The sequence below is a fragment of the Agelaius tricolor genome, unplaced genomic scaffold, assembly GCF_023055355.1.
Source record: "Agelaius tricolor isolate 1412-34295 unplaced genomic scaffold, bAgeTri1.0.p SCAF_6, whole genome shotgun sequence".
Taxonomy (NCBI): Eukaryota; Metazoa; Chordata; class Aves; order Passeriformes; family Icteridae; genus Agelaius; species Agelaius tricolor.
In genome coordinates, this window is record NW_027269266.1 from 43895035 (window position 1) to 43913409 (window position 18375).

An 18375-nucleotide genomic window follows, 5' to 3' on the forward strand; every position below is an offset into this window, starting at 1 on the left:
TAATACATGGATAAACTATTTTATCCCTGATTCAATATTTGCCTGTTGATTTCCTTGCCCTTACCATTTATTTTTTGCAGCCCTCTTTTGCTTTATTTTTCCTCGTACCTTTTCATATTGTTTGCTTTAGGTGTAGGCTGTGGGTATGTGTTCACACTGCAATCAGTCAGTGTGGTCATACATGCAAGCAAGTTCATGGGTCAGTGGCAGTAGGGTGGATACAGCCCTGGAATAACTACACCCACCCACTTGTTGGACCCTTTTCAAACACACACTGTAGGTTATGGGATGGCATAGTGAGGGGGGTCCTTCTCCCCATTTCAGGTTTCTGGATGGGATGAAGGTGTGAGGAGGGAGTTAGCAGGCTAGGGCCATTCAGACTGCAAAAGAGACCATGGTGCTTTGTAATAGGGGCTGAGAAGACCCTAAGTTGCATGGAGAAATTAAGCTAGAATAATGGAGAAGGTGAGCTGTCAATTGTCTCCTCTGCCACAAGGATGGGGGCCACAAGGGAAGCCAGCAAGCGTCAAAGCCAAAGGAGCTTCCTCTTCTTGCAGTGTGTCATTTGGATGAGGAACTCCTGCCTGCAGGAAGCAGCAGAGGCTAGCTGGCTCATCAGGTTCAAAAAGTGGGCAAATATTTTTAAAACATGACAAATTCTAGAGTGTTTTGCCGAGAAGCAGAAGTACCTCATGTTGAGTTGTCTTAGACTAATACATAATATCTTGGCACTGGAGCATGCATATTTCAGTGTTTCCTATGCAACAGTTGTACTAGAACTGAGCATCAAGAAGTCATAGTACTGAAATTCCGGGTTCAGCCTTCACACGTTGTTGCTCCATATATCTAGACTGATATTGCAATTTTGCCTTTTGCACCTTTGCCAGGAAAGGGATCTTAAAAAATATTTTAACATCATAGAATTTTGGCTTGCTCTTAAAGCAGCTCTCTCTTTTGTCAGTGGTCTAAAACCTCAGTTTTTGGGCCCACAGAACGTCTCTTTCAGGGCAGGAGAGTGTTTTGCCTGAGTAGCTGTAAGTCTACGTTTGATATATGTGGAGGAATGGTCGCTGTTTGATGTCTGTCTTTGCCTTCTTCAGGAGCAGAACCCTTGGGTGGTGCTGGGTTGGGCACAGGGTGATAACAGTTTTCATTCCTTCTGCAGGTAAATGTCCAAAGTCAGTCACCTATATCCCTAACTTAGGTCCAAAAATCCTCTTTCAGCATTTAGTTGGAAGGAAGGAGTTGGGCTTCCATGACTCTTGTGTGTCCCTTACAACTCAGGATTGTCTATGACTTCACGATGCTGTGAAACAGTGGAATTTCCATAATAATTATACTGGCATCAATCACTTCTCTGGTATTTGCCTGTGAGAAACTCATTACCAGGTACCTGGGGCCAGATGACTTGGAATCAGTTAAGATCTGGGCTTGGCCATCTTTCATCAACCCCTGACGTCCGAATGCCTACCACAAGCTGGCTCATGTTGGATTAGAAGTGAATCTGCCTGCTGGATACACGGGATGCCCTTTGGGCACAGACCACTGTCATGGTCCATGGTCGAAGCATGTGAGTGAGAAGTGATCAAATCAATGCTCCTTTCAGAGTAACAGCAGCACTGGCATGCCAGGAGCATTGTGTGGATGTGATGTGTCTCAATACTAGGACATTCCTAAAGACTGAGGTACATCTTAATGAAATTGTGAGAGCAGGACCTACGTACCACCTCAAATCCAGCTCAAATGAGATGGACCAGATCCTCAGCTGTTCTTCTGTGCTTTTTTTGTCTTGGACACCCCCAAGATTTCTCACTACTTATCACTCCCTAGGCCGTGATTCAGGCAGGACTCAACACCTACTAGGTGGTGCACGTGGGAGCAGTCCTGCTGTGGTCAGTGGAGGACATCTCCTCACCGTGGTGCCATCAGGATCCAGACAGGGGCTGTGTCCATGTGTTCCGTGCCACATGCACTGCTCACCCTCTGACACCTCAGAGCAACCCCGTGGGAAGGCTGACAGGATGAGTTCACCCTTCCAGAGCACCGAAAAGGAAACCATTTGGTCTCTTATTTATTTTGAGTGTTACTCTGACTAGACATAGGAAAAAAACCCGACAAAACAAAATCAACTTAAAGCCTCGGGTGTTTATAAAAAATGTAGCTCGGTAAATTGCTGCTATAAAGGGCAGCTTCTCATGGGGTTGCAAATGAATGAAAACATTAAGCTAAGGATTTGTCTTTCGTATTTGGCATCGATACCTGTGGTCATGCTCTGGAAGTTTGACTTGTTTTGTCATTTTTGATACACAAAATAAACAAAACCTGAGACAAAAGGCAAGCTTGCAAATAGGGGAGCAGCCAGTGGGGAATTTTATTTTATTTGTTTGCATTTTATTACCTTCTTGTGACAGCTAATAAGGTGACCTTGCAACAGACAGATGTAGATAAGGCTCACCGCCTCTGTGGTCTTATTTTGCAAGCTGGGAAGTAAGTTGCTGAAATTATTGGGAATAGGGAGATTGCCTGTGGGGGAAAAAATCTTCTCCTACTGTTAATTAAAAGAGTATAGTTTTGTGAGAAAGATTGAAGTGATCAACTGTTGTAACTGTTTGGGGGTAAAAAAATGAAATTAAAATGGGCTTTTTCATTGCTTCACCAAGAAGAAAAAAGCCATGGAGCTGAACCATAGCCAGCCACTCTGATCAGCAAAGACAGGAGGTTTACCTGTAAAAAGATAGAGATCACCTGCTGACAACATGAAAAAACTTGAAACCACATCTTTTAAAAACATTCCTGTAGTTTAAGCCGAAATTCCTCTTCTCAGACCTTGCCAACAACTCCTGGAGAGTATTAGAGTTCAATGGCCTTTCCTGGCAGGGCAGGCTGGTACGAGCCAGGGGCGGGAGGTTGTGTTGGGAGTGTGGTACCATGCGCCAAGTTTAGTTTTGTTGAATTGAGATACTACCAGTGTGTAGAGAAAGATAATGGGAACAGGCTAGAGCAGCAGCTGCACAAAGCAAAAGGAGAACTGAAACCATGCCCCAGTGGCCAAACCTCCCCCCCAGAAAAGGTCAGCCACCTTCCAAGATGGAGTAAGTTCAAAGGTGGCAGGGCAGAACCCACATCCATATAATTTTTACAATCTTTCCTTGAACTCTGAGGTTTAAAGTGAGGATCAGGACAAGCACACTGTTGAAATCAAAGTTTTGCAAAACTCTACAGGACTGGAAGTATGACTGTCCCTGGTGAATACATGCCCTGCTTCCCTTGCTCACCCTCCAGCACAAATATAGAACATTTTTTTCAGAAGCAAAGTGTTACCAACATAAATCTGTTCCTGTTTGCAAAAATCTGTAATTTTGCTGTAGGACTATTGTGTCAACACAATTTAAGATGCCTCCAACCAAGCATAGAATGATGTATAAAACAGGTTGAGACTGGATTAGGAAACTACTGTCAGTGACTTCAGCTGATGTGGATTACTCTTGCTGCAGTTAAGTGAAAACCAGTAAGATACATCATAAATGTTCAGATTACACGCATTACTGGTTATGTTGTTGTACTGACATTCCGTGTGTACTTCACTTCATCCCATACTGCTCCTAAACAAAAATGTCTTTCACCCCCTAGGAGGAAGGAAATGCAGAATAAAAGGGGCACGGAAAGGTAAATCAGGGCTGCAGCGTTTTTGTCAATAGTGAAATACGCAATTGCCAGCGCATTGTCTGGGGCTGAATGCTGAGTGATGCTCCGTCTGCTGAGAACATTGGTGGTTCCAATGTTCTTGTTCATCTTCAGATGTCCAGTGAGATTAGGGATGTGTGCTGAACCCTCGGTGCCCTGTGGTGCCCTAGTCATGCTCTCAAGCAAGGACACCCAACACACACCTGCCAGCAAGCAGTGACATGCTCGGAGGGTGGTATCTGCTAACTCAGCTCCACATTTGCACCAAGGGAAACTGTCCTCCCAAAAGGAAATACCTGCTTACCCAAACCAGTGGAGAAAAGTCGGTGCCTTTGAAGGCTTCCACAGGGAGATCTTCTTTAGGAAGAACCCACATTTAGACGGGGCAGCCTTGAAAACAGAATTCTACCTTACTGAACCTTGGGCTGCTCCCATCGAGGGAGGCATCAGGAGGCTGAAGCTGCTCCCACAGCTGAGCCATCTCTAAGTTTCTGGGTGCCTGGGGACATTTGTATCTCTTTCTGGACACTGTGCCCGTGTCACTGGTGGCCTGTATACCACCAGCTCTCCTCTCTGTGCTGTAGGCTCATCTCTCCATCTCTGGTTGCCCTGAGGACCAGGGTGGCAGTGAGGCATGTGGGGTTCAACCATGTCCTGGCAGAGACCTTTGGCAGAGCTGCAAACAAAGAGCAGCCAGAAAACAGCTCCTGTTCCATCACATTTCTTTCTGCTCCTGGACATAGTCTGATTCTCCTCTTTCCCACTCAGTGCTCCCACTGGGCTGTGTCCCTTGAAGTCCACCTCATCCTGTGAGGAGGGGGCCAGTGCTAGGATCCTTCAGCTTTCCAACCCACATGTTTAAATGCTGGATTTTAGCCCACGGCTTCAAGTATTTCTGTCCCAAATGTGATGACAGAAACCTCATTAACTTATAAGCATGTTAGACTGGTCCTAATGGGGAATTCTGTTCTCCTAAGGAATAAATGTTTGTGTGCTTCCTTGTAAAGTTAGCCCTGGAGTTGCAGTCCTGGTGACCTGGATATTAGGGCATAGGTGAATTCTTGTTACTCACCTAGCCCATGATTTTACTGTTTGTCAGTGAAGGGTCTGTCCACTTGTCATCTGATTATGCAAATTCACCTTCCATGTGAGTCGGGATTTAAGTTTCGCTGTTTTTCAGGGTCTGACTATGTGCAGAGGGAGTTGTAGTTTTTTTTTTTCCACAGGAACTTCCTTTCTCGAAACACCACCCCTTGGCAGTGGACCTGCTGACACCTCAGAGCAAGACACAGATAAAAAGGGCAGTCTGTCTTCTTTCTCCACACTCAGAAGCAAGTGGCAGAGACTGCTCAGGAGTTTGGAAGCTGCTGGCACTGCAAGCATCTCGGGTAGAAACTCTGACAAGAACCATGTTCAGCAACACTGGTGAGTTTTTAATGCTTGACATATGTTAGGTGTGAAGTTTGACAAGTCTCCTGCAGGGAGGATTGCAGCTCCAGAAGTTCTCAGCTCTCTGATTGCCATGGGTGACACCTTGAGGAAAGAAGTTTTGATGCTCACAGGGGATTAGTTTGCCCTGGCTGTGCAAATTCTGTTTTTGACAGATTGGTAAACTAACTGCAAGACACAGCTCATTTTTCATCACTGTTCTTCAACCTGTAGACATCTGGTTCTGTCAGTGACAATGGGAAAGAAATGCAGCTCTTTTAAACTTGTTCCACATCAATGTTAAAATAATTTCTTTCTTTCAGGCTACTTTATCATGTAGATTATTGCTCCTTAGTGATGGCTGATAGCATCTGAAGTTTCAAAATAACCGAAAGGAGGATTTCTTTGGGCTTGAGCTCTGTCCCATGGCTGTCCTGCCTGCCCTGCTGTCAGGAGATCCTGCACCTACCTAGAAAGGTGCCTGGGTCACTCCTGCAGCAGCTGCTGAACCAGCACCACTGGCCAGCCCAGCCCAGCCTCAGAATGCCCAGAACCCCTGGGGTTTGGGATGTAGCTGAGCAGATGCACATGTGGGCTGGGTGGTGCCCACAGCAGAGCTGGGAGCAGGTCTCCATGGCTTTCAGGAGGGGAGGGGTGTTTTAACACCGCTCTGAGCCCTCCAATTTTAAACCTCTTTACTCTTGAGTGCGGATGAGTTGAAATTTTCCAAGTCCTGGACTGCAGCATCTTTGGGATGTGATCTCACATCTCTGGGATGTGCATGAGTGTTTGCCTGGAGGCTGGGCAAAAATTAGGAGGAAGTGCAGGTATACAAATTATGCTCTGTCTTGAAAAACTACAGTTCTCATTCCCATTCTCTTCTGTCCTTCTGAGCAGCCCTTGTTCCCACTGAAGCCAGACATACTATAAATACCCTGCTCCATATTGATAGGGTTATAAACCCCATCACCTCCTCATCATAAGAGAAAGAAGGCCCCACATACTTACAGTGACAAGGTCTCATATGTCCATCTTTGATCACTGTTCTCTTGAAGCTCTGAACATCTCTCCAGGCAGGCAGTGATGCAATGGGGCTTGTGGGTTAGTGTAGAAAGGAGTTCTATAAAGGATAAATCATGGAACTAGGTGACAAAATACTGCCTTGATTTTTTTTTCTATTAAAAAAGAAAAGAAATCTGACAGGATTTGAGGTTTGGGCTTGCTTCTGGCCCGGCCCAGGAATGAGCACAAACAGAACTGCCTCTCACAGCCTGAGCCTCTGTCCTCCATGCTCTAGGTATACTCAGCTCTTCTGTAAATCGTGAATTTCCGTGTTGGCACACCAAGGTGCCTGCAGGCAGCCAGACTCAGGGTGTGTGGGGGCCCAGCTCCATGGGCAGGAAGCAGGGCAGGAAGACAAAAGCAGCAGGTGAGGGCTGCCCAGGGAAGGCAAGCTGCGGCCAAGCCCCCTGGGATGTGGTGATGGGTGCGCCACTGGCTCACTCTGAGGCATTCCTTGGCACAGGACGCCGTGCCAGTCAGGTCACAGGGTATCACAGGTGTGTTTGCACAGGAATAAATGCAGCACAACTGACGGGCAGTGCTGAGTGGAGACAAGTCTTTGGCACAGTGCTCAGCACAGGCAGGCCATGCTCTAGGGCAGCTGTTGTCAGTGAATCTTCCCTGCATCCTCAACAGCACTGGTGATGTCCAGAAATGGGATGGATATGCAGTCCCTAAGTTAAGAAATGCTGGGTGAATGGATTTCCTTGGGCCCTTTCCCACAGCTATCCTATGTGTTCAACTCTCATATCCCTTTGCATCCCTCTCCCAGGGCCAAGAATTTTTGGGATCTTCTCAGCCCAGCGCCAGGGTTTTCCATAAAGAACAAGGTTGAGCAACTTTAGTGTTTGGAGATTTCTTAATGCTGAGGAAGATGCACTTCCTCTTTGTCCTCAGGAGGGTTAAGCAGCTAGCTCCAGCTGAAATTTTTTGATATAAATGCACACACACCCCATTGCGCAAAATGTCAGCTCAAGGCTGGCTACTGGCATGCAGCAAGCAAACAAAAAAGCACTCAAATATTAAGCTGGTTAACAAAAGATGCTGGTCAATTTTAAGTCTATTTGTTGTGCCAGTTATATCTGGTATGTAATGAAGATAAATATGGTTTATATATTTACGAAGAAGAAATACACAGAGATAGGGTGGGGATCCAGAGGTGGTCAGTTCTGTTTACTCAGGGCTGCAGTCGCTGCGCAGCACAGGTTGCAGTAGGAAGCGTGCTGCTGATTTCAGCCTGCCCTGACACTAGCCCTGCATGTGGCATCTCCCATGCCACACCAGCTACCAGCAGATTCCAGCCTCTTCTGTGTTAGGGATGGTTCTTGTTGATAATAACATGGTTGCCAGGTACCATGCAAATCTGTCAAGACATTTGGTGAATTAATCTCTTCAACCATTATGCTTTTGACTTGCTAATATCAAAGGTTACCGTAACTCGTTTTTGCCTCTCCCACATCTTCATCTGAATCACTCATGAGAAGAGTGCTTATGAGGTATTGTTACTCCCTGCTGTTCACACAGAATTCATCCTTTGAGGATATTTAATGAGCAGGTACAAGACATAAACGCTCCCGAAGAAATACAGCTCAGCCACATTCCAGCATGCTCTGGCTTTTCTTGTCACAACTGGGCAGGCTGCCAAAGCCTGATGCAGTGACCCCCAAATCTCCATCATCATTCAAAGCTGAGGGCTTTCTTTTTGCTCAGGTGTATCACTGGGTTGTGCCTCTCGAAGTTCCACTCCTATGCCACAGCCCTGAACCACAAACCACTGGGCACAGAGATGCTGAGGCTTTTCCTGGCCCTGATCCCATCCAGAGCTGCAGGAGAGGAGGCAGTCATTTTCAATATTGTGTCTTTTAAAATTTTATTTTATTTTATATTGTATTTTGCTAGATCTCTTGTTACTCTAGATATTTTGATGACTCACAGGGCCGCATTAAGAAGAAGAAAACTACCTTTACTGAGAAAATCACCATCTCTTATTTCTCCTTTCTCCTTGTCTCCTGATGTTTTTCCAGAGAGCGGTCTGAAAGTCACTGGGGTTGACTTTCTGAAGAGCCAGAACACGCGGCAGCACCACACGGATGGGTACAACATCCAGAGCCTGGTGGTGAGGCGCGGGCAGCCCTTCCAGGTGCAGGTCAGCCTCAGCAGGGAGCTCAGGGCTGCCGACAAGCTGACCCTGCGCTTTGGCATCGGTAAGCAGGGGTCCCTCTGCGCCCACCAGGCAAAGCCAGAGAGCCCCAGGAGCATCCAGCTGCCTCTTCTCAGCACTGCACAGGCATTGCAGACCTGTGCAACCCTCACACACATTGTCTTGGGTATGTTTCCAGGTGAAAATCCAATGAAAAACAATGGGAGCCTGCTGTCGCTGAAACCGGAGCGGGAGGATTTCAATGGGTGGAAAATCTCCATGGTTGAGAGGAAAGGCAAAGAGGTAAAGTTTGTGGGCAAGGGGCCCAATGCCCAGTACCAAGGCCATCAGAAACTACAGAGCAAAGCATCCTCATGTCCCTGTCCTGCTTCCCTTGGTTCTGTGATTTTAGATGGGCAGCAGCCTTGTCCTGCTTATTTCATTGCTCCCTCCATGCACAGGCAGGCTTTGCCTTATCCCATTGCCTTCCCCTCTTTCCCCACAGGGATCTGCATGGCCCCCAGCTTTGCCACTCGTGCCAGTTCTGTGGCACCATGTTTGTGCCATGCATGTGGCCATGGTGGGGTGTCCCTCATGCTGTCTCTCCTTGTTGTCTCCTCAGTGCCTGCTGTCTGTCACCAGCTCGCCCAATGCCCCTGTGGGAAAATACAACCTGCATGTGAAGACTGGCAGTAACATTTACAGGCCTGAAAATGGTGTCATCTACCTTTTGTTCAATCCTTGGTGTGAAGGTGAGTGGTCTTGCAACTGGGAGTGATAATTACTCCTACCAGGGATTGTCCCAGATGGATTTTTGCCTCATATTTTCCCTATTCTCCTTTCTTACATACATTGCTTTTTCCCCATAAAACACTGTAAGCAGCATCCTCGTGGAGACAGTGGGAAGCTGAGCAATAGCAACCAGCCGGCTCCTCATTGGATATTCTCCAGTGCCAGGACATAGAGGGACATCTATCTGTCACATCTGTTTGCACCTCTGTATCATCCCTCTCTGTTTCCCTGAGCCAGCCAAAGATTAACTGAGAGAACTGGGTTGGCTTAAGATCCAGAGAATATAACCAGAATAAAAAATTGTGTGGTTGGTGGGCATCAGTTCCCCAGTTCTCTCTGTTGTATACTTAGTACTCCACAGTGTTCAGATATAAGATTTTGGCAATAATAGAAGAGTGGTCACATAGCAATGGACCTACAAGGGGAAATTAAAGATTAGTCTTATTGGAAATTCTTTTATGATAGGAGCAAAAAAATGGGAATGCTGCATGGTCATCTGTTTGTGTGAATGTTGCAGATCCTTGGTTACCCCAGTTTAGCTTTTCATGGAAGATTTCATACAGGGTGTGCAAACCACTTGACATCTGAGGGATTTTTTTCTGCAGATGATGTTGTCTACATGGCCAATGATGCAGAGAAGGAGGAATATGTGCTCAACGACACTGGCACCATCTATGTTGGATCTGCGTACAGCATCTACGACAGGCCCTGGAATTTCGGGCAGGTAAAACACAGCTGTCTTGTTAGCCCTATTACCCTTCTTCATCCCTTCAGCATGGAGCCCATGAGTAGCTCAAAGTGCTGGAATGACCCTGCCAGCTTCACTGGGAGGGCTCACCTGCTTAGAGTAACCTGTGTGCCTACGTGTGTTCCCCACCCACAGCTGGAGAATGGGATTTAGCGGCACATTTATAGTCAGATGATGTGACCCCCTGGTAAAGGATGTGGAAACTGGGGACAGGATATTTCTGATTGAAAAAAATCCCATAAGGGAATTCCTGCTCTCATGCAACTGTAGGTGCTGTTCATCAGCTAATGAGACATGGAGAGGGCTGATGGGGAAAAAAAAATCTGATTTACCTGTTGTATCATAGTTGGGAATAAAGAGGGTAAAATTACTGGCAGAGGTTATCACCTTTCAAGTGATGCCTTCACTGACAGCTGTGGGCAGGACACAATCAGCCACTCTCTCAGGAAAGGTGTTCCTGCGCGCTGCCTCTGAGATAACTCCAGAGGAGTGGAATGTCAAATTGGTTTGGGCTAGAGATAAGAGGTAGATGCCAGAGCAGATTTATTTTCACCCTGTACAAAGCACACAGGCACCAAGCATGGTATATCCCACCCTATCCAGACAGAAATCCCCAGCAAAAACCATTCAAATCTGGGTTTTTTCTGTTTTGTTTTGTTTTGTTTTATAAGTCTACAATTTTTGCAGGCTATCTGCAGAGTATGTGTCTGCAGGACATACATAGCCCAAAGGTACACTGATGCCTTTACACTAAAGGGGCCAAAGGGCATAATCTGTAGGGCTGTTCCTATCCTAATATTTATCCTGCTGTTAAGCAATGAGAATTGATATTGATATTCTGACAAGCTTCATTGGATCATATGTTTGACATCTTTCTGAACTGGACCTCAGGGAGCTTTATCAGCAATTGCTAATTAGGAATCTTTGTTGTAATAATTAGCATTTACGTACCTTTCTTTTTTCCAAGGTTCATTTTGTGCCTATGTCAATAGACTAAATATCAGTAGAGATCTTAAATTTTCATTACTCTTGTGAGTAATTTGCAGAGTTGCAGGGAGATGACGTTGGTGACTTTTGTGCACAGGAGTAAAGATTGCTGGATCAGGTTCCAACTGTTTTTGTATGACACTCGAGACAGCCTTTTGTCTTACAAGGCTGGGTTTCATTTTAGCCCTTGTTTGGAGAGAACAGCTTTGGGAAGACCCACAGCCTTGGAAATTCAATATAACAAGCAAATTCTGTTTTAGAGCAGCATATAAAAATATCTCTGTTTTCTCCCCAAAACAGTTTGAGGAATTTATCTTGGATGCCTGCATGTATCTGCTGGACAAAAGCAAGCTCAGCCTGGCTCAGAGAAGGGATCCTGCACATGTGTCCAGAGCCATGTCTGCTTTGGTAAGCCTCTCTCAGTGAAGTGCTTTGCCTCTTCATATCTTCCCTCATCCTTACTTGCTCTTCTTTCCCTGGGACCATGAACACCATTTCAGGAGGCATCTGAATGGGATTCTTTTGGGAAAGTGCAAGCAAAAAGACAGAGGCATTTTGGGGTGGAGGGAAGAGGCAACCCAAAATATAGCATGTTCCCATCTCCAAAGTTTGCAGCTGCCCCAGTGGTTGTCCTGCCTCATCAGCAGTGTTGGTGGGGCCAAGACAAGGGTGTGTTTGGGGTGGGTAGTTACTCTCTGTGCTGGGACCCTTTTGGAGGCCTGTGGCTTAAGACACAGGATGCAGAGTTAATTTTTACTGCCCTGAGCAGAATTTACACCTCTCTCTAGATATCCAGGTGGAATTTCTAACCAGGGGAGCCCCCAGCCAGGACCAGCAGCCTTGATGGGTTCCACATGGCTGTGGAGTACCAGGGAAGCCACAGGGCAGGCACAGACCCTGGGGTTTAAGCCTCATTCAGCCTCATCCCTTAATTTTTCTCTGTGTGTGTGCGGCCACAGGTTAATGCCAACGATGACAGCGGAGTCCTGCTGGGGAACTGGTCAGGGAACTACGTCAGTGGAACATCCCCTATGGATTGGATTGGGAGTGTGATGATTTTGCAGAAGTACTACAAAACCAAGAAGCCGGTGCGTTATGGCCAGTGCTGGGTCTTCGCAGGAGTCCTCAACACAGGTGAGCAGTGAACAGTGACCTGCCTCCCTTCTCTGACACCCCAATTACTGTGCTAGTAAGCCAAATTACTGTGCCTCTGAGCAACAGAGGGGCCAGGGTCTGTCTGTAAGGAGAGGCTGAGGGATCCAGCACTGCTCAGCCAGAAGAGAAGGCTTTGGGGGTCTGATCCTTGTGTGTAAATACCTGACAGGAAGGAGTGGGGTGCAGACAGGCTCTTCTCATTGGCACCCAACAACAAGAGCAGAGGTGATAGGCACAGCCTGAAACATGGGAGGTTCTGCTGTCTGAACCTGAGAAAACAGCTTTTTTCACTGTGAGAATGACCAAGCACTGGCACAGAGAGGTTATGGAATCTACATCCTTGGAGATGTTCAAAAGCCATCTGGACACAGTCCTGAGCACCTGCTCTAGAGGAGCCTGGGTGGGCAGAGGGGTCAGGGGAGAGGATGCCCTCCAGGTTGAGGGATTTTGTGACCCTGTGTTTGTCTGTCTGTGCTGCAGTCATGCGTTGCCTGGGGGTGCCATGCCGCTGTGTGAGCACCTTCGACGCGGCCCACGACACGGAGGAGAACCTGAGGGTTGATGTTTACCTGAACGACAAAGGAGAAAAGCTGAACTCGTTGTCCTTCGACTCCGTCTGGTACTGCCAAGTGGGGCTAACAATGCCCGAAAGACCCTGTGCTGCCTTGCAGTGCCCCATTTCCCAGCCCCAGCAATTCCTTTGAGAATTTCCCTACTGCTTGGGGTTTGTTGCCCAGGAGAGAGAGAGAGAAAGCCAGGGGTTTCACAGGGTTACCTACAAGTACCCATTAAATTTGTCCTTACTAAAGGATTAAGGGAGGAGACCATGACTCTTCAGGCTGTAACAACTCACACCTTTTCTTTCCAACCCAAACGCACACAGGAACTTCCACGTGTGGAATGATGCCTGGATGAAGAGAACAGACATACCAAATGGGTTTAGTGGCTGGCAGGCAATTGATTCAACCCCTCAGGAGCAAAGTCAAGGTAGGATTTGCCTAGAAAGGCTCTTCTGCAACTCCTGAGGGAGGCAGGGGCATTTTGTGTGTAAAACATGCTTCCCAGTCAGCAAACCAGGTACTCCTCACACACAGCTTCATGCACCAGGGCAGTGACACTGTAAAACAGCAGGTCTCACTCCTGCCCCCTCAGCCCAGGATAGAAGGAACAGCATTTCTTGGCAGGCACAAACCCAACTGTGTGGGAATGTGAATTTTGTTTCAGAGGTTAGAGGACATCTAAGTCATTGGGGTCATGAGCCTGCTCATTGGTAGATGACAGGAGTGACCACCAAAACTCCCTGCACAGGTTCAGGGAATTTGAAGGTGGAACAAAACCAAAAGGATAATCCTCAGGGAAATGCAGAAAGTGGAATATTGCCTAGAGATCAAACAGAGATGTCTGGATGCAGCCGACTTAATAACCTGATACTGAAATTGGCTAAGGAAGAAACTTTCTAACACAATTTTGAAGCATTAGAAAGCAGACATTCCTTATTGCAGCATGCTGAACACCCAGAGGGTATTTCCTCTGATTGGGTGTATCATGAAATTTTACAACAAGGTATTTATTCCATCATGATCATACATATTCATTAGAGTGTACTTTATGGCTAATACATAAACATCGCTTCTTCTAGAACTAATTTGCTTGCATCTCCCTCTTACTGAAAGGCCTTTTATGGTTCTGGGGGGTCGTCTGAAGGGGTCCCTGGTGGTTGTACTCACCAAGTACCCCCGGCCTTACAGATGACCTTGCCTGGAACTTCTCTTAGGGCACGTGCTGTTGTTTCTTGTCACATAACATTGACACAAAAGCCACTATATTCCTCATTATCTGTTTATGCACTGGTTCCAGCTATGTTTAGCATCCTGTGGGCCTACTTTTACATCATTTTATTTATGTCTTTAAAGCACACTGCCTGTGTTTGGACAAGGGACTGTTATGTTCCATTCCTTTTATCAAACCCAGCTGTGGCTTTCTAACCTTAAAATTATCTAAGTAAGGGGAAACGTGCAAAAGCTCCTACCAGACCTTGGTCATCTATAAAAAATTCCCAAGCAGCTGTGGGATAAATGAGAGGGTTTGGAGTTCATTACTGAGTTGGAGGGCTGTTTGCTGCTAAGCATCAACTGCCATGGCCACAGATTCCTGCTTGAATGTTGTCTGAGTGTGGAGCAAAAACTGGAGCCACAGCAGGTGTTTGGAAAGCCAGCTGGTATTGAATGCCCTTTCCAGGTCGTTTCCAGTGTGGGCCCTGCCCGGTGAAGGCTGTGCGGGAAGGAGATGTGTACCTGCCCTACGACGCCAAGTTCGTGTACGCGGAGGTGAACGCTGACAGGGTCTACTGGGTGGTCAAGAAGGTGAACGGCAAGGATAAATACTTCAAGGTCGGCACAGAGACCCAAGCCATCGGCAAGAACATCAGCACAAAAGCCGTGGGGCAGAACAGGCGGGTAGACATCACCAAGGAGTACAAGTACCCCGAAGGTAACTGCCCCACATCCTCCAAAGAGGAGACCCCCACCTTGCAGGTCACCCCACAGCACGTGTTTTTCCAGGAGAAAACTGCAGGAGTAGCTGTAGTGGCAAACTCGGCCTAAGGCCTGGAGACCCTCGGGAGGCAGCGCTGCTCCTGGGCATCCTCATGCCCGCAGTGACACCTATAGGCTGCTCCTCAGGGACACGAGCAAGCCTCCAGACAGTGAAAGAAATGGGCTGAGTGATGGACCCAGTGTCACACTGACCTTGGCTTTATTTTTTCATTTCTTCATTTTGCCTTTCCATTCCCCCAAACCATTTTGGAAAACAAAAATCCCACATTTCCTTCCCACAGTTCTCAAGATCCAGCCATGTTGTCCTAGATTGTTAAAACCTTCTCAGTGAGGAGGGCAAAAATATCAGGCTGAAATATTAAGAGTATCCATCCTCTAAATTGTCTCTTCCAGGAAATTCTTCCAGGCCAGAATGCTACAGCTAGATTTGGTGGTAGCAAAAACAAAGAAGCTGTCCTAAGCAGAGGCTGGAGGTGCTCTGACATCCTCTCTGCTTATCAGCAAAAGCATAAATAAGGGGAAGATAGCTCTGGGTGAGGAGACTGAGATACAGCTGTCACCCATATTTCTCTTCATCCAGGCTCCAAAGAGGAAAGGATGTCCATGCAAAGAGCTTACAGCTTCCTACGCCCGTCGGGGTTGATGCCTCGTTCAGGCTATGCTTCTACTATACAGACAATAGGTGCCAACACCGAGCCTTTGGTCCCCAAGGAGCCAGTCACCAAGACTGGACTCCACCTGGAGATAGCCAATACAGAACCTTTGCATCCTGGCAATCCCCTGGAAATGGCCATCACAGTGAAGATCTCTGCTCCTGGGAACTGGACCGTTGACCTTATTGGCTCCTGCCAGCTGCAGTACTATACTGGAAATGTTCAGGCCAATCTTGGAACTATCAAGGAGACCATCACTCTTGAAGGCCCATCTGGTAAGCACAGAAAGCTTGCTGTGTTCTGTAGTCTAATTTACTGTGGCAGTCTGGGGTTTGTACTGGCTCCACTATAGACCAGTGTAGGCCCTGTACTCTGTGAAGAGCAGAAATTGCCTGCCTAGAACCTACCTCTCTCTTCACTGCATTTGAAGTCTCAGTTACAGACTGGGATCCCTCTGTAGCAGGGACCAAAACATGAAGGCCCTGCTGCAGCTTCAAGGAGGTGATTGGGAATACATCACTGTGGGCAGAGGTTTTCATGGCATGAGCAAGGTGTGCTGAAGCATCTCCCTCCTGTCCTCGCTGTCTGAACATCAAAGATGTCACCACAGGCTTTGTGTGCATCCATGTGGATCATATCCCTCACAGGATTTAGATGGCTGGAAATTTCAGCCAGTTTTTGTCCTTCTGTTTGCCACTCTAATTTGGGTGGTGGTGATGCCAGTGAGTGTTATTTTCTGAATTCTTTGCCCAAGCAAATTCCCACTTCATGACTGCCTGCCTGGCTGATCCCTGGAGCTGTTTGCTGCAGTGCTCTGCACATCTTTGAGTAACCTAGATTGTATTTTTGATCCTAAGCCATGTAACTGAAATTTGCTAAACAAGAGATTAATGAATAATAAATAATTAACAACCCTTGCTGATTCCTAGCATGAATCACTCTCAAAAAAAAAAAAAAAGAAAAAAAAAAAAGAAAAAAAAAATCTTTGCTGTTGATGAGCACTGAGTGTTTTCCCTCATATACTGTTGTTGTCAAAATGCAGCAGGGCAGGACACAAAGGTAGCTCCTTTCCATGGGCTGCATGTGCCAGGTACCACCCCCTCAGCCAGGGCTTCCCCCCGCAGGGACTGAAGGGAAAGCAGGATGGTCTCAGCAAATACGGCTCATGCCACATCCTGCCGACTTTGCCACCCAGTTCCTGGGCATGTGGTGAAACACCAAGCTGTGTTTTCTTTCCTGCAGAGATGCAGATCCCCCTGAAAATAGCACCTGATGCATACATGAAGACACTGTCCTCTGTGGAAGATGAAGTCCTCATCCTTGTCACCGCCATTGCCGAGGTCAAGGAGACCAATGACAAACTCACCAAGGAGACCTCAATGAGATTCCAGTATCCCCCCATCACTGTCCAGGTGAGGCAGCTGCCAGCTGGACTCTGGGAGGACAAGGGTTAAAGCTTGGCTCACTGCAGCACCAGGTGGTGCTAGCATTCCCAGGGGGATCTCCCAAACAGCTGCCTCCTAGGATGCTCAGTTCTTGGCATCTTATTTCGCTATTCAACGTTCATTTGAAGGTTGAAAGCGGCCATGAAATCAAAGTTTTATTACTGCCCCATCTAAAAGGGGAAGGCAGGGGCTGCTGGAGGGAAGGGGATGGGAGAGGGCAGTTTGTACAGGGCCCATCTCCAAGCTCACAGCTCTTCCTCCTGAAGCAAAAATGTGCTGAGAAACCATCTGGGAAAACACAGTGCTTTGGGTGGGTGGAAAGGATATGAAGGGGTTGTCCCCTATCGTGCCGGTGGTGAACAAACCTGCAGCAGCTCTGACATCTTTATTACCCCCCCTAATCCCCAATCTTTGGGTTTGTTTCTCTCTTTCCTCCTCTGCTAGATGCCAGAAACAGCCAGTCTGTACAATGACTTCAACTGTGCATTCATCTTCAAGAACAAGCTGAATGTGACCCTGGAAAACTGCAAGCTGCTGGTGGAGGGCTTGGGCATATTTAAGATGACAACATTTGAGCTGGGGTAAGGAGATGAGCCAATGAAATGACCATGGCAGGACTCTTCTCTGCTTTTTTCTTTTTTTTAAATATCCTTGAAGAAGTGGTTAGGGGATTTGCAGGAAGAGGGGCCTTTGCCAGCTGTGTTTGAAACTGCACCACATTTGACCAGAAAGACCCACACAGCAGCTGACAGGCTCAGGGCAGATGGGCATGACAGGGACTCCCCCCATGCTCCTGCTGTGCTGCCCAACAAGTGTGAGCACAGCTGCTTCATTCAGAGCTGAATTTGGTGTTTCAGCAGTACAGGGAACTCTGGGGAAGGTCCCCAGGATCACTGGGACCACCAGGCAGTACCACCATGCCAGGTCCCATTTGCTGCAAACTGGTCATGGGGGAAGGGGAATACCCACCCTAAACACATGCAGTGACTATTTCTTTAAGAGAAATTATTCAAAAGTGGCAAATAACCCAAATTAATGATGGGACTATTTTGTTTTTTCCTTTGTCCTCAGGGATATAATGCCTGGCAGGATCATGAAGTCTGAAATAGTATGCACTCCGACAAGACTAGGAGAGAAGAAAATCGTAGCCAAGCTGATCTCCAACCAGATCAAAGGGATCTCTGCAGAGAAGGGCATCTTCATCACTGAGTAGGATCAGTGCCTTGGCAGCGTGCAAATGTTGGCCTTGCTAAATGTATCTCATCACTGGGCACTTCTTGCCTTCTTGATTGCTGCACAGTGCTTCTAAAGTAAAGAGCAAAAATGCCATAAAGCTAAGGGAATTAAACTGCCTTAAGGGCACAGTTGCATTGATTGTAGTTAATTGTGATTCAATAAAGATGGTGAAAATTGACTGTGTGATTTGCTTTGGTGATATTGTCACATTGGGATGGCTCTGGACCCACAAGGGGATGTTCTCATCTCAGACCAGGGATTGGAGATTGTGTTGGTACCAGCTTCAGCCAGAGATGGGTGTGAGCCTGGGAGGGGCAGCAGTGCTGTGGTCCTACATAGAGGGAGACACACAGGGACTTCACTGCACAAAGGGCTGCTGTGCAGCTCAAGGAACATTTCAAGCAAATCCCTCCTGGGTAATTCCCTCTCCTCCCAGCTGACCATCTGGGGAATGTACCAGTACATGCCTTTCCTTGACTTTAGAGCTCAG

General features: G+C 47.1%; 1 protein-coding gene across 1 annotated transcript in view; it reads left to right on the forward strand.

Moving 5' to 3' along the window:
• TGM4 (transglutaminase 4) overlaps positions 1 to 17982 on the forward strand; it is a 24886-nt gene extending 6904 nt beyond the window's left edge. Inside the window, exons 2-15 of the mRNA XM_071429916.1 lie at positions 4911 to 5109; positions 8091 to 8378; positions 8514 to 8617; positions 8937 to 9066; positions 9712 to 9830; positions 11142 to 11249; positions 11801 to 11975; positions 12477 to 12615; positions 12880 to 12983; positions 14235 to 14486; positions 15132 to 15479; positions 16447 to 16616; positions 17094 to 17230; positions 17721 to 17982. Coding sequence (XP_071286017.1) covers positions 4911 to 5109; positions 8091 to 8378; positions 8514 to 8617; positions 8937 to 9066; positions 9712 to 9830; positions 11142 to 11249; positions 11801 to 11975; positions 12477 to 12615; positions 12880 to 12983; positions 14235 to 14486; positions 15132 to 15479; positions 16447 to 16616; positions 17094 to 17230; positions 17721 to 17862 — 2415 coding nt within the window. The 3' untranslated portion in view covers positions 17863 to 17982. The remainder of the gene's footprint in view (positions 1 to 4910; positions 5110 to 8090; positions 8379 to 8513; positions 8618 to 8936; positions 9067 to 9711; positions 9831 to 11141; positions 11250 to 11800; positions 11976 to 12476; positions 12616 to 12879; positions 12984 to 14234; positions 14487 to 15131; positions 15480 to 16446; positions 16617 to 17093; positions 17231 to 17720) is intronic.
• Positions 17983 to 18375: the final 393 nt, after the last annotated feature.